Below are 13182 nucleotides of genomic sequence, written 5' to 3' on the forward strand. Positions count from 1 at the left end.
TGTTATAGGTTGGTGGATGGTACTGAGCTCAAAAAGCCTGCTTTAATTTCACTGTGCTTTTCACTACTCAGTAAAACTTGTGGGGATGGTCACAAGGGAGGGAATCTTATCTGCCTTTATCTTTGCATAAATGTTAAGACTTCCCGATTAGAAAGACCTACAAGGGCTCAATGGGGATCTTAACTATTCAGAAGACACCAGGTTTATGTTTTCTTAGGCTGGTTTCATGACAGCTACTGTAGAGTAGAAACAAGACATAGGGGTAAAAGCCATGAATGGAACCTGTGCCCACAAATATAAATAGATCAAACTTTGCTTCAGGACTTTCTTCTCTTCCTTTCTCTCAGAGATTTGGTGTGCATGTGGCAGGGGGTAGTTAGGGTAGAGGTGGGCAGACCTGTATGGATTCTGCGGTGGGCTTTCAGGTGAGAGCTTTTGGTGTACACTTTGCTGCATCCTGCAAAGTCACATTGGTGAATCCGTCTTCTCTTCAAGTCAAGGGACTCTTCTTGCATTTGTGTCATTGCTGCTGGTCTGAGCAAAGAAAGAGAGATAGGGCCAAATAATGATTTTAAAGTGGAGGCTAATAAATGAACTTACGTATAATGGGATCCCCTCTTACATGCATTTAATTTATGCAAATTTAATATCAGTCCTGCCTCCCAGAAGGAATAATTGAAATAGTTCAAGCAATTCCCTCAACTAGGCCATTATGCTGAGTAAATGTAGGTCCCAGGAGGTGGTGATATTTCTTTGGGTGGTTTCTGTTCCCAAGCTGTGAGCATTTCATTCTAATAAGCCTCATTCCTAGGTTTAAAGAAATGTGTTTTTCATCCGACATGGTTGCTAAAATGCTAGCCAATGATAAGGTTCCTTTAAACTTACAGAAAGAAACAGAATGCAATTGTACTCGATAGGAAATTTGTAGATTTTTCAAGGGTAAAAATCAATGATCTACAATTAGAACATTACTGTGACATAACATCCATGTCCATGCACATGCGTGCATACAAGCTCATACCTTCACTGACAAGGCAGTTTATCTATATTTTTTTGTCCTCAAATTCTTACTACTGTGTCTAAGAATTTGTTCCACTTCTATCACAGACACACACATATATACAGAGAACAACCTGAAGTAGAGATAAAAGTACTTACTCTTGCTGTAGTCCTTGAATACCCTGTAAGGATCCACTCTCAATTGCATTCTCTTCATTGTCACTTGGGATCTCCAGTGGAGATATAGAGGTGGGCTCAACTTTCACTAAAAGCAAATAAAAAGAGCATTGTGGGCTACAAATATATGAGTCTCTAATCATTTTCAGGATTCCCAGTTTGGCCAATATTAGAAGTAGCAGTAAGATAGAGAAATAAATAAAAGCAAAGATGAAAGAAGTATATTTGTATGAAAGGAAGAGAAAAACATTTAAAATTTTAGCATAGCAGGATACAGAAATTCCTTTGAGGGGAGTGTAGAAAGGAGCTTTCTGGAGCATTTTCACTAGAATGAGCTTCTCTAAGACAGTGAGATGGTGGGTTTCTCTAGGATATGGTCTGAGTATGATTCAACTCTATCTCCAGCTCCCAAGACAGGGTCTCCTGAAAAGTGAGGTTCAATGTGTGTTTGTTTAATCAAACTCTAAATAGTTCTCTAGCTGTCCTCAGATCAATGTCTAGGTTCATGTCAGAGGTGAGAACATCTCCTTTGGCTTTTGTGTTCCTAAATGAAAATGAGTCATTGAGATGAGACACATAATGGGTGTTGAGTAGGTGCTTGATACATATTACCACCCTTCCCTTTCACCTATGTTGGCAGAAGCCCTCAAGTATTTATTGTCAAACACTGGTGTTTCTGATCCCTACCAAAACTCAATCAGGTGATCAGCCATCTTTCAGATCTAGTGAAATGTTCAAAATTTCTATACAGAAGAAACTTATGGATGGCAACATAGTTGAGGGTGGGGAGTACTTGGTTAGCACAGTCATCTCCATACATTGTATATAATTCACTAAAACGTTTTAAGCTTGCACCTGTGTCTGTGTCTCTGCATGTGTATGTGTGTTTATGATCTAAATGTACCTACATCCTAAACTTTTGTGTAGATTGTAGAAAATAAATAAAATAACATGTAAAGGATAAGAAAATACAAATAAAAATTTTGATGCTTTCTTCTTATGCTCCAAATATTTTATGCAACACCCCTTTATGCCCCAATCAAAGTGTAAGCATAGCATTTTGGAGACCGCAGTGCTAATGGTCTTTGCTTGAAACTGCAACACTTTTAAAATTCATTCTTTTTAAAATGGTTCTGATGGTTATTATGGGGCAATTCCAAACTCATCAAAACCATCCAAACTGGCTTGATATCATCATATTCTCACACAAAAAATTTTATTTTACCATTTTTATTTGGCTCTCTCTCTACATGAGAATTGATAATCATATTTTCCCCATTAATTAACCCCCTTAAGAGATATCAGAAACAAGATTGTTATGAACACTTATCATTGCCACAATCAACCACTAGTCGATGCTGCTGCTGTTGCTGCTAAGTTGCTTCAGTCGTGTCCGACTCTGTGCGACCCCAGAGACAGCAGCCCACCAGGCTCCCCCGTCCCTGGGATTCTCCAGACAAGAACACTGGAGTGGGTTGCCATTTCCTCCTCCAATGCATGAAAGTGAAAAGTGAAAGTGAAGTCGCTCAGTCGTGTCCGACTCTGCGACCCCATGGACTGCAGCCCACCAGGCTCCTCTGTCCATGGGATTTTCCAGGCAAGAGTACTGGAGCGGGGTGCCATCGCCTTCTCCGAACCACTAGTCGATAATAGCATTTTTATTCAAAAGAACATGAAAAAGTCCCAGCAATTTGATGCTTGGTATGTGCTTCAGTACATACATTTAGTGATGGAGTGATAATAGGGTATTGAATCTCAAAGGTAGAAAACTCTGAGAAAGTTTTTTTTTTTTTTTTTTTTTTTTTTTACATTGAGCTGAAATCTGGTTCCTAGTCATTTTTACCCACATATCTCTCCTTTGGTCTTATTAATTCATGCTAAACATTTATCAGCTCCTCTCTGACATGAGTTTGAGTCCTCTCACCATCTTAATCTTTCTCCTCTGACTATAATCCAATTTCTCAAAATCATTCTTAAAGCTGAACATCCAAAACTGATTGTAATTCTATAGATGTGGTGAAGCTAAATATCTTGAATCACTTCAAAAGGCTATATAATTTTCTTCCATCATGTCCCATTACAAATTTGATATTCCTCTAGGAAGGGAACTGGGTGGCTGGCGGATAGTGGTGAAAGGGAGATAAACATATCTTTCTGAATTCTAAACTTATTTTAAAAATTAGGTAAAAGGTAACATTATAGCATATGAACTCTCTCCTGGACAAAATTTCAAGTTTGTTCATTAGATGATTTGTTATAACTTCTATCTACCACTGTGCTTTCTGGAGATGCACAAAGTCACATAAGATAGTCTTGCCCTCCAGCAATTTACAATTTAGTTGGGAAGAATGCCCATATACTTGTGATACAGGCATGTAAAAAATAATAGGAAAGATAATAGATGCAAAATGAGGTGGAACACAGGAGAGATGGTAAAATTTCAAAGAAGAATATTTTACCTGGAAGGAAGAGAAAAGCTAAAGTGTTGGGAGAGGCAAGGAGGTAAGGCTGGGTATGTATGTAAGGCGAGAAACTTGCTCAACTTTTCTACCAAAACATTCCCAATGGCGTAAGAGACTAAACATATCCTCTGCCTAAGGGTGGCCGTCTTAGTAAGCTTAAAAGTGTTTTTGAAATTCCTGTCTTATCTTAAAATATTATTCAAATATTATATTTTTCTTTTTAATAAAATATTTTAAATTACTATCAAATAATATAGAGGTTCTAGTAAGATATATAGTATTTCACTCAAAGATATGCATACTACAGTTTGAGAAACATGGGCTAAAAAGAGTCATTGTACATTTTTAAGCATCAAAGAAACATGATGAAAACAGTATTTATGAAAAATTGCTCTTAAAGCTGTATACAAGAATAATTGCAAAATAAATAGGAGCTACAATATTCAAAAAGGGAATAGATGGAGGTAGGTAAGTCTCAGCAAAGGGGCACATTGATGCTCACCTGAGCCAACATTTTTGCCATCTCCTCCAATGAGTGGGACTGTAATGGCTGCAGGGTTCCCATCTGCAGGCAAAGTAGTATACACCATGGGCAGCGACTGCACCACCACTGGGATGGCCTTCAGGCTACCCATCTTATTTGGCAGATTGACTGAGGGGATGGTGTGAATCACATGTAAGATCTGATGGCCACCAGTGCCCTGAGATGAGGCCAGGATAGAGCTTGGAGTCAGAACAGTACGGATGCTTGCTGAACTGCCTGTGTCTGATGTTGAAGTGGACACTACAAGAGTCTGGGAAGCAGGCTGTGGCTTGGGAGAACGTATTGGAGATTGCAGCATACTGGCAGGCTGGAGAGGAGCCTTTGGCTTGTGAAAGGAGAGGTCAACTGGTTCCACCTGGGGCAGGTTGAAATCATTAGCCAGAAGTTCTTCTGGGGGCTCAATCTTGATGTCATTTAACAATGCTGGGTTCTTCATGGAGTTGGCATCCAGGAGTGGTGGAGATGTCATATTACCTCTGTCTGCTCTCTTAAGGGAATCTCTAATTTGAACAGGGCCAGTGACCTAAAATAAATACATAAACAAATGAGAGGTACAAAGTCTTAGTACCCTGAGGAAGAGACATGTAAGCAATGAAAGAAAGAAATCTCTATTATTTTGTTATGGGCAGAATATACAGGGAATCGAGAAAAATGAAGCAAAAGAAAAAAGAGGAAAAAGTAAAAGAAGAGGAAAGAGGAGGGAAACTTTATTGAGTACCAGCACCAGGCACTGTTTAAGGCAGTTATATTATTTCGTTTAATCTTTACAGTAATTCTGCAAGATTAATTAGAATCAACACATCTGAGTATCTACGATAATAAGTACTGTTTTAAGCCCAGTGAGGGGACAAATGAATATGGAATAGCCATGAAGTACATACTAACATACCAACTATAATGATAGAATAATATGAATAACTTAAAAGTCATACCATAATAAGTGATGCAGCCCACATTTAAGCAAGGCATTTTAGAAAAAGAAAAGGGAATGATTCATTCTGTCTAGAAGATTAGGGAAGGTTTCAAAGAGGAAGTGATATTTTAGATGGGTCTTAGCGAATTAATAGAAGTTCTGTTGGCAGAGAAATGGTAAGAAAGAGATTTACGTCTACAGAGATATAACAACAGATGATATGCTTAGGGAATAATGATGCAGTATGGTCAATTGTATCATATACAGAATCTTACTGTGCAACTATTAAATCTGAAAATAATTAAGGGACTTCCCTGGCAGTCCAGTGGTTATGACTTCATGCTTCCAATGTAGGGTGCATGGGTTCAATCCCTGGTCAGGGAACTGAGATCCTGCATGCCATGTGGCATGGCTTAAAAAAAAAAAACTAATTAAATGATCACTTTATGCATGGCTGTGTGCTAACTCACTTTAGTTGCGTCAAAATCTTTCAGACCCTATGGGCTGTAGCCCACTAGGCTCCTCTCTCCATGGGGATTCTCCAGACAAGAATTTGGAATGGGTTGCCATGCCCTCCTCCAAGGGATCTTCCTGACTCAGTGATCGAATCCACGACTTTCATGTCTCCTGCATTTGCAGGTGGGTTCTTTACCACTAGTGCCATGTGGGAAGCTCCATTGCTTTATAAGTAATAAAATAAAATAAATAAAATAACATTAAACCTCAAACTAATTACAATTTTTCTAAGAGTTCCATGAATTCAAAGGTCAAAGATATGCTCAGTTTAAAAATATGTAGAAGACTTGAAGAGACATTTTTCAAAGAAGACATACAGATGGCCAATAGTCACATGAAAAGATGTTCAACATTTTTAATTATTAGAGAAATGCAAATATAAACAAGTTATCACATCACATCTGTCAGAATGGATAACATTAAAAAGTCTACAAATAAAAAATGTTGGAGAGGATGTGAATAAAAGGGAAAACTTTTACACTGTTGATGGGAACATAAATTGGTACAGCTACTATGGAAAACAGTATGGAGATTCCTCAAAAAATTAACAATAGAGCTATCATATGATCTAGCAGTTCCACTCCTGGGTATATATCTAGAAAAAGCAATAAAAAGAAAACACTGACTTGAAGAGATATTTGCACCCCAATGTTCACAGCAGCACTATTTATAGTAGCAAAAATATGGAAGTAACCCAAGTGTCCACCAATAGACAAATAGATAAAGAAGATGTAGTACACACACACACACACAATGGAAGAGTATTCAGTCATAAAAAATGAAATTCTGTCATTTGCAGCAACTTGGAGGGTCCTAGAGTGAAACAAGTGCAAAAGGATACTATATGAGGGAGACTTTCAAGATGGTGGAGAAATAAGATGGGAAGATTGCCTTCACCTCCCCCAAATACCTCAAAATTTCATCTGCATGTGGAACAACTCCTACAGAACACCTGCTGAAAGCTGGCAGAAGAACCCAGACTTAAAAGGCAAGCCAATCTCCAAGGAATGAAGTAGGGCAAAAGGTAAAAAAAAGAGACAAAGGATTTCGGGATGGGGATCTGTGCCTTTGGGAGGGAGTCATGAAGGAGCAAAAGTTTCTGCACACCTGGAAACAACTTTATGGGTAGGATCAGGGGGAATTTTACAACCTCAGAGAGGAACATAGCAACAGGTGCTCAGAAGGCAAAATGGAAAAAAATTCACCACGGAGATCATTGCTGAACAGCATTTCCCAGCCAAGAAGCTGCTCACACACCCACACCTGCAGAGAGTGAGGGCTAGGTGCTGAGGCTCAGGCTTCTGGGATTGGACGGCAGGGAGAGGATGGGGGTTGACTGCCATGAAGATACTCAGAGGCGGCTAGTGTGACACAGCTGAGGGAGTCGAGGGAAAAGCCTGGGCCTCACAGAGAGGCAAGAGGTCATTGCTGTAAGAATATTCTAACTCCTACATTTGTGACAGGACCCTGCATTTGTGAATTCATTTGGGGGATGAGCTGGCTGAGGTCTGAGAATCCAAAGGTAGAAGAGCTGGCACAAGTGCCAAAGGTGGAAGACAGAGGCCACTACGGTCTTGACTCCAGCTATGAGCAGGCATGGGTCACTGCCCACATCTTCCTAGGGCCCGAGCTGCTTGGCTCTGCTGAGGGACCCACAATGCAAGGCAAACTCCTCTGGGGAAGTACATGATCTGCCTTAGACTGTGGTGATGTCCTGCAGGTCTTGGCCACAGCAGGCACTGCCCACACTTTGTCTGCTGTACCCCTTCCTCTCCCCAGCCCAACTGAGGAAGTAAGCCCTAATGAGCTTCCACTTTCACCCCTTGTGTCTGGGCAGAGAACAGACACCAGAGGGCAGCCTACAAGCAGAGGTTGGCCTAAAACAAAGGCAAAGTACCAGGGGCCACTCGGGCAAAGGAGAGAAGGGGAAATTGCTCTGGCAGCCACAGGTACAGCAGATTAAATCTCCCAATTAGCCTGATACTGTGGCCTTTAGGGGCTTCCCCCATGCTCAGCAGTAAAGAATCTGTCTGCAACGCAGGAGCCACAGATTTAATCCCTGGGTTGGAAGATCCCCTGAAGGAGGGCATGGTAACCCACTCCAGTATTCTTACCTGGAGAATCCCATCGACACAGGAGCCTGGAGGGCTACAGTCCACAGGGTCACAAAGAGTTGGATACGACTAAAGCAACTTAGCACACATGCTTGTAGGCCCCGGGGGGCAACTGTGGATTTTGGGAACAAGTGAAAGCTTGAATAGGGCAAGATCTGAGTCTGAGTTGACCCCACACTGACCACCACAGGTGCAGAGACATTTCTAGAAATATCGGGAGGATTTTCTCAGTAGGCAAATTGACTGGCGCACACTGTGTAGAGAAGAAAACAGAGGGATCATAAGGACATTTTTCTTACTACCATTCTCTATATGTTTTTCTCTTTTTTCTCTCTTTCTAATTGTTCTAATGTTTTTTCTTTATTATTCATTTGATTTTTATTTTTACAATCTAATATTTTCTTTTTCAAAGCATCTTATTTTTTAAATAAATTCACATTATTTTTTTTCTGTTTTTACAGTACTCAAGTTATTTTGCAGTTTTTCCATGCTTTTTATTTTGTATATTTGCAAGTCTAGTTTTTAGTATTCATTTTCATTTAGATGTTTGTTTATTGGTTTGATTGCTCTCTTCATTTTTGATCATTTTTATCCTTTTTTTCCCTCTTTTTCCTCATTCACTTCTCCTTGTATGTATTTAGTTTCTTTGGGTGTTTTTGGATGTTGAGTGTTGCTTTGCACATCAGACTTGGGGTTTTGTCTTCTATACTGTGTGGCCTGTAATGTCTTGGTGCTAAAGTAAGCAGTCAGCCCTGAACCAGTGAGATGGGATAACCAAGTCCAGAACTTTAGACCACCAGGAAATCTTGATCCCATGAAACATTAATGGGTGAGAGCTCTCCCCAAAGCCTGTCTCAATGCTAAGATCAAGTCCCACTCAAAAGCCAACAAGTTCCAGTACCAGATGCCTCACATCAAATTTTAGCAAAACAGAAACACAAACCTGCTTATTAGCAGAAAAGCTACCCAAAGTCATAACAAGCCAATAGACACAGCAAAACACACTGCTGGACATAACACTGCCCTTCAGAGAGGCAAGATCCAGCTACATCCACCAGAATACAGTACAAGTCCCTCCAACCAGGGAACTTTCACAAGGCACTAGTCCAATCCAACTCAAAGGGGGCAGACCCCATTAAGAGGAAGTAAGACTTTCTACCCTGCAGAAAGGAGACCCCCAACACAGTAAACTGAAAAACATGAAAGACAGAGAAACATGCAGCAGATGAATAAACATGGTAAAAAGCCACATTACCAAACAAATGAAGAGGAAATAGGCAGTTTACCTGGAAAATAATTCAGAGTAATGACAGTAAAGATGATGTGAAATGTTAGAAATAAAATGGAGGCACAGATAAACATACTGGAGGCATAGATTGACAAGATAAAAAGAAATGTTTAACAAGGACCTAGAAGAATTAAAGAATAGAGAATCAGCAATGAACAACACAACCCATGCTTGCATACTAGGTCACTTCAGTCATGTCTGAAATTTTTGTGACCCTATTGACTGTAGCCTGCCAGGCCCCATCTGTTCATGGGATTCTCCAGGCAAAAGTATTGCAGTTGGTTGTCATGCCCTCCTCCAGGGGATCTTCCTGACTCAGGGATCAAACCCATGTATCTTACCTCTCTTGCATTGGCAAGCGGGTTCTTTACCATTAGTGCCACCCAGGAAGCCCGAATAACACAGTAACTGAGATTAAAAATACACTAGAGGGAGCCAATAGCAGAAAAACTGAGGCAGAACAGATAAGTGAGCTGGAAGATACAAGGGTGGAAATAACTGAAACAGAGCATAATAAAGAAAACATAATAAAAAGAAATAGATACAGTCTCAGAGACTGTTGGGACAACATTAAGTGCACCAACCTTTGGATTATAGGGGTCTCAGAAGACATAGACAAAAAGAAAGGGTGTGAGAAAATATTTGAGGAGATTATAGTCAAAAGCATCCCTAACATGGTAGAGGAAATAGCCACCCAAGTCCAGTAACCCAAGAGAGTCCCATACAGGATAAACCCAGGAGAAATACACCAAGACACATATTAACCAAACTAACAAAAATTAAACACAAAGAACAAATATTAAAAGCAGCAGGGAAAAGAAACAAATAACACACAAAGGGATCCCTATAAGGCTAACAGCTGATCTTTCAACAGAAACTCTGCAGGAGAGAAGGGAGTGGCAGGATAAACTTAAAGTGATGAAAATTAAAAAAAAATCCACAACCAAAATTACTCTATGAATCAAGGATATCATCCAGATTTGAAGGAGAAATCAAAAGCATTACAGACATGTAAAAGTTAAGAGAATTCAGCACCACCAAATCAGCATTGCAACAAATGCTCAACAAATGTCTCTAGATAGGAAACAAAAGAGAAAGTAAAGGCCCATGAAAACAAACCCAAAACAATAAAGTAAATGGTAATGAGATCATATTGGCTTCCCTGATAGATCACTTTGTAAAGAATCCTCCTGCAATGCAGGAGACCCTGATTTGATTCCTGGGCCAGGAAGCTATGCTGGAGAAGGAATAAGCTACCCACTCCAGTATTCTTGGGCTTCCCTTGTGGTTCAGCTAGTAAAGAATCCACATGCAGTGCGGGAGAACTGAGTTTGATCCCTGGGTTGGGAAGATCCCCTAGAGAAGGGAAAGGCTACCCACTCCAGCACTCTGGTCTGGAGAATTCCATGGACTGTACAGCACATGGGGTCGCAAAGAGTTGGACACGACTGAGTGACTTTTACTTCACTTTCAATGAGATCATATATATCAATAATTACCTTAAATGTAAATGAACTAAATGCTCTAACCAAAAGACCCAGATTGACTGAATGGATACAGAAACAAGACCTCTATACATACTGTCTACAAGAGACTGACCTCAGAACTAGGGACACATACAGACTGAAAGTGAGCAACAGGAAAATGTTATTCCCTGCAAAGAGAAATTTAAAAAGAAAAATGTGAGTAGCAATAATCAGATAAAATATATTTTAAAATAAAGGCTGCTACAAGAGACAATGAAGGACATCACATAATGATCAATCAAACAAGAAGATAAAACAATAATATAATTATGAATATATATGCACCCAAGATAGGAACACCTCAATACATAAGGCAAATGATAACAACTATTAAAGGGGAAATCGACAGTAACACAATGATAGTGGTGGACTTTAGTACCCCACACACCAATGGACAGATCATCCAGACAGATAATTAATAAGGAATACAATCTTTAATGATACATTAGACCAGTTGGACCTAATTGATATCTACAGAGCATTTCATCCAAAACCATTAGATTTCACCGTTTCTTCAAGTGCACATGGAACATTCTCTAGGATAGATCATATACTGGGTCACAAATTAAGCCTTAGTGATTTTTTTTTAAATTGAAATCACTTTAAGCGTCCTTTCTGATCACAATGCTGCAAGATTAGATATTAACTATAGGAAAAAAAATAAAAAACACAAAGACATGGAAACTAAACAACATGCTTCTGAATAACCAACACATCACTGAAGATATCAAAAAGAAAATAAAAACATGCCTAGAAACAAATGACAATGAAAACACAACAATCTGAAACCTATGAGATTCAGTAAATGCAGTGCTAAGAGAAAGTTCATAGCAATGCAAGCCTACCTGATGAAACAAGAGACATCAAATAAACATAACTTTACACCTAAAGCAACTAGAATAAAGACCAAAAAAAAAATCCCAAATTTAGTAGAACAAAAGAAATCATAAACATCAGAGCAGAAATAAATGAAAAAGGCTTGAAGAAGACTATAACAAAGATCAATAAGCTAAAAGTTGTTTCTTTGAGAAGATAAACAAAGGGACAAACTATTATCCAGACTCATCAAGAAAAAAAGGGATAAGACTCAAATCAATAAAATTAGAAATGAAAAAGGAGAAGTTACAACAGACAACACAGAACTACAAGGGACCATAAGAGACTACTATGAGCAAATATATGTCAATAAAATTGACAACTTGGAAGAAATGAACAATTCTTATAAAAGTTTACCTTCCAAAACTGAACCAGGAAGAAACAGAAAATATGAACAGACCAATCACAAGCACAGAAATTCAAACTGTAATAAAAAATCTTTCAACAAACAAAACTCACAGGTGGATTCTACCAAAAATTTAGAGAAGAGCTAACATCTATCCTACTCAAACTCTTCCAGAATTGCAGTGGAGGAAAACTCCCAAACTCACTCTATGAGGCAATCATCACCCTGATACCAAAACCAGACAAAGATGCCACAAAAAGTCTTTTGGACTCTGTGGGAGAGAGCGAGGGTGGGATGATTTGGGAGAATGGCACTGAAACATGTATAATATCATATGTGAAACAAATCGCCAGTCCAGGTTCGATGCATGATACAGGAGGCCCGGGGCTGGTGCACTGGGATGACCCAGAGGGATGGGATGGGGAGGGAGGTGGGAGGGGGGTTTAGGATGGGGAACATGTGTACACCCATGGTGGATTCATGTTGATGTATGGCAAAACCAATACAATATTGCAAAATAATTAGCCTCCAATTAAAATAAATAAACTTATATTAAAAAAGAAAATAACAGGTCATATCACTAATGAAAACAGATGCAAAAATCAACAAAATTCAAGCAAACAGAATCTAACAAAACATAAAAAAGATCATACATCATGATCAAGTAGACTTTATCCCAGAGATGCAAGGATTCTTCACTATATGAAAATCAAACAATGTGATACACCATATTAACAAATTGAAAGATAAAAACCATTCGATCATTTAAACAGATGTAGAGAAACTTTCAACAACACTCAATATGCACTTATGATAAAAAAAAAAATACTCTCCAGAAAGTAGGCATAGAAGGAATACACCTCAACATGATAAAAGCCATATACCTCAAACCCACAGCAAAACATTGTCCTCAACCATGAAAAACTAAAAACATTTCCTCTAAAATCAGGAACAAGACAAGGGTGCCTACTCTCACCACTATAATTCAACATAGTTTTGGAAGTCCTAGCTACAGCAATCAGAGAAGAAAAATAAAAGGAATCCATATTGGAAAAGAAGAAGTAAAACTCTCACTGTTTGCAGATGATATGATTCTCAACATAAAAAATCCTAAAAAGGCCACCAAAAAATTACTAGAGCTAGACAATGAACATAGTAAAGTCACAGGATATAAAATTACTGCAAAGAAATCCCTTGCATTCCTATACACTGACAATAAAAAATCAGGAAGATAAATTTAAAAAGCAATTCCATTCACCACTGCAATGAAAATAATAAAATGCTTAGGAATAAATTTACCCGAAGACCTGTATGGAGAAAACTATAAGACACTGATGAAAGAAATCAAAGATGATACAAACAGAGATATACAATGTTCTTGGATTGGAAGAATCAGTAGAGTGAAAATTATTATACTACCC

At 38.8% G+C, this 13182-nt stretch overlaps 1 protein-coding gene across 3 annotated transcripts in view; it reads right to left on the reverse strand.

Annotated features, from left to right (window-relative positions):
- The window catches only part of KLF8 (KLF transcription factor 8), a 304726-nt gene that overhangs the window by 101035 nt on the left and 190509 nt on the right, over window positions 1–13182 (reverse strand). For 2 of the 3 annotated variants that reach the window (XM_027963669.2, XM_027963670.3), the window contains 3 exons: window positions 4141–4705; window positions 1159–1264; window positions 398–534 (listed from right to left, as the gene is read on the reverse strand). In XM_027963669.2, coding sequence (XP_027819470.2) covers window positions 398–534; window positions 1159–1264; window positions 4141–4705 — 808 coding nt within the window. Of the gene's footprint in view, window positions 1–397; window positions 535–1158; window positions 1265–4140; window positions 4706–7725; window positions 12738–13182 lie in introns of those variants that run through there. The other variant, XM_060407374.1, reaches the window with a different exon arrangement.

The sequence above is a fragment of the Ovis aries genome, chromosome X (assembly GCF_016772045.2).
Source record: "Ovis aries strain OAR_USU_Benz2616 breed Rambouillet chromosome X, ARS-UI_Ramb_v3.0, whole genome shotgun sequence".
In the NCBI taxonomy this organism is placed as follows: domain Eukaryota; kingdom Metazoa; phylum Chordata; class Mammalia; order Artiodactyla; family Bovidae; genus Ovis; species Ovis aries.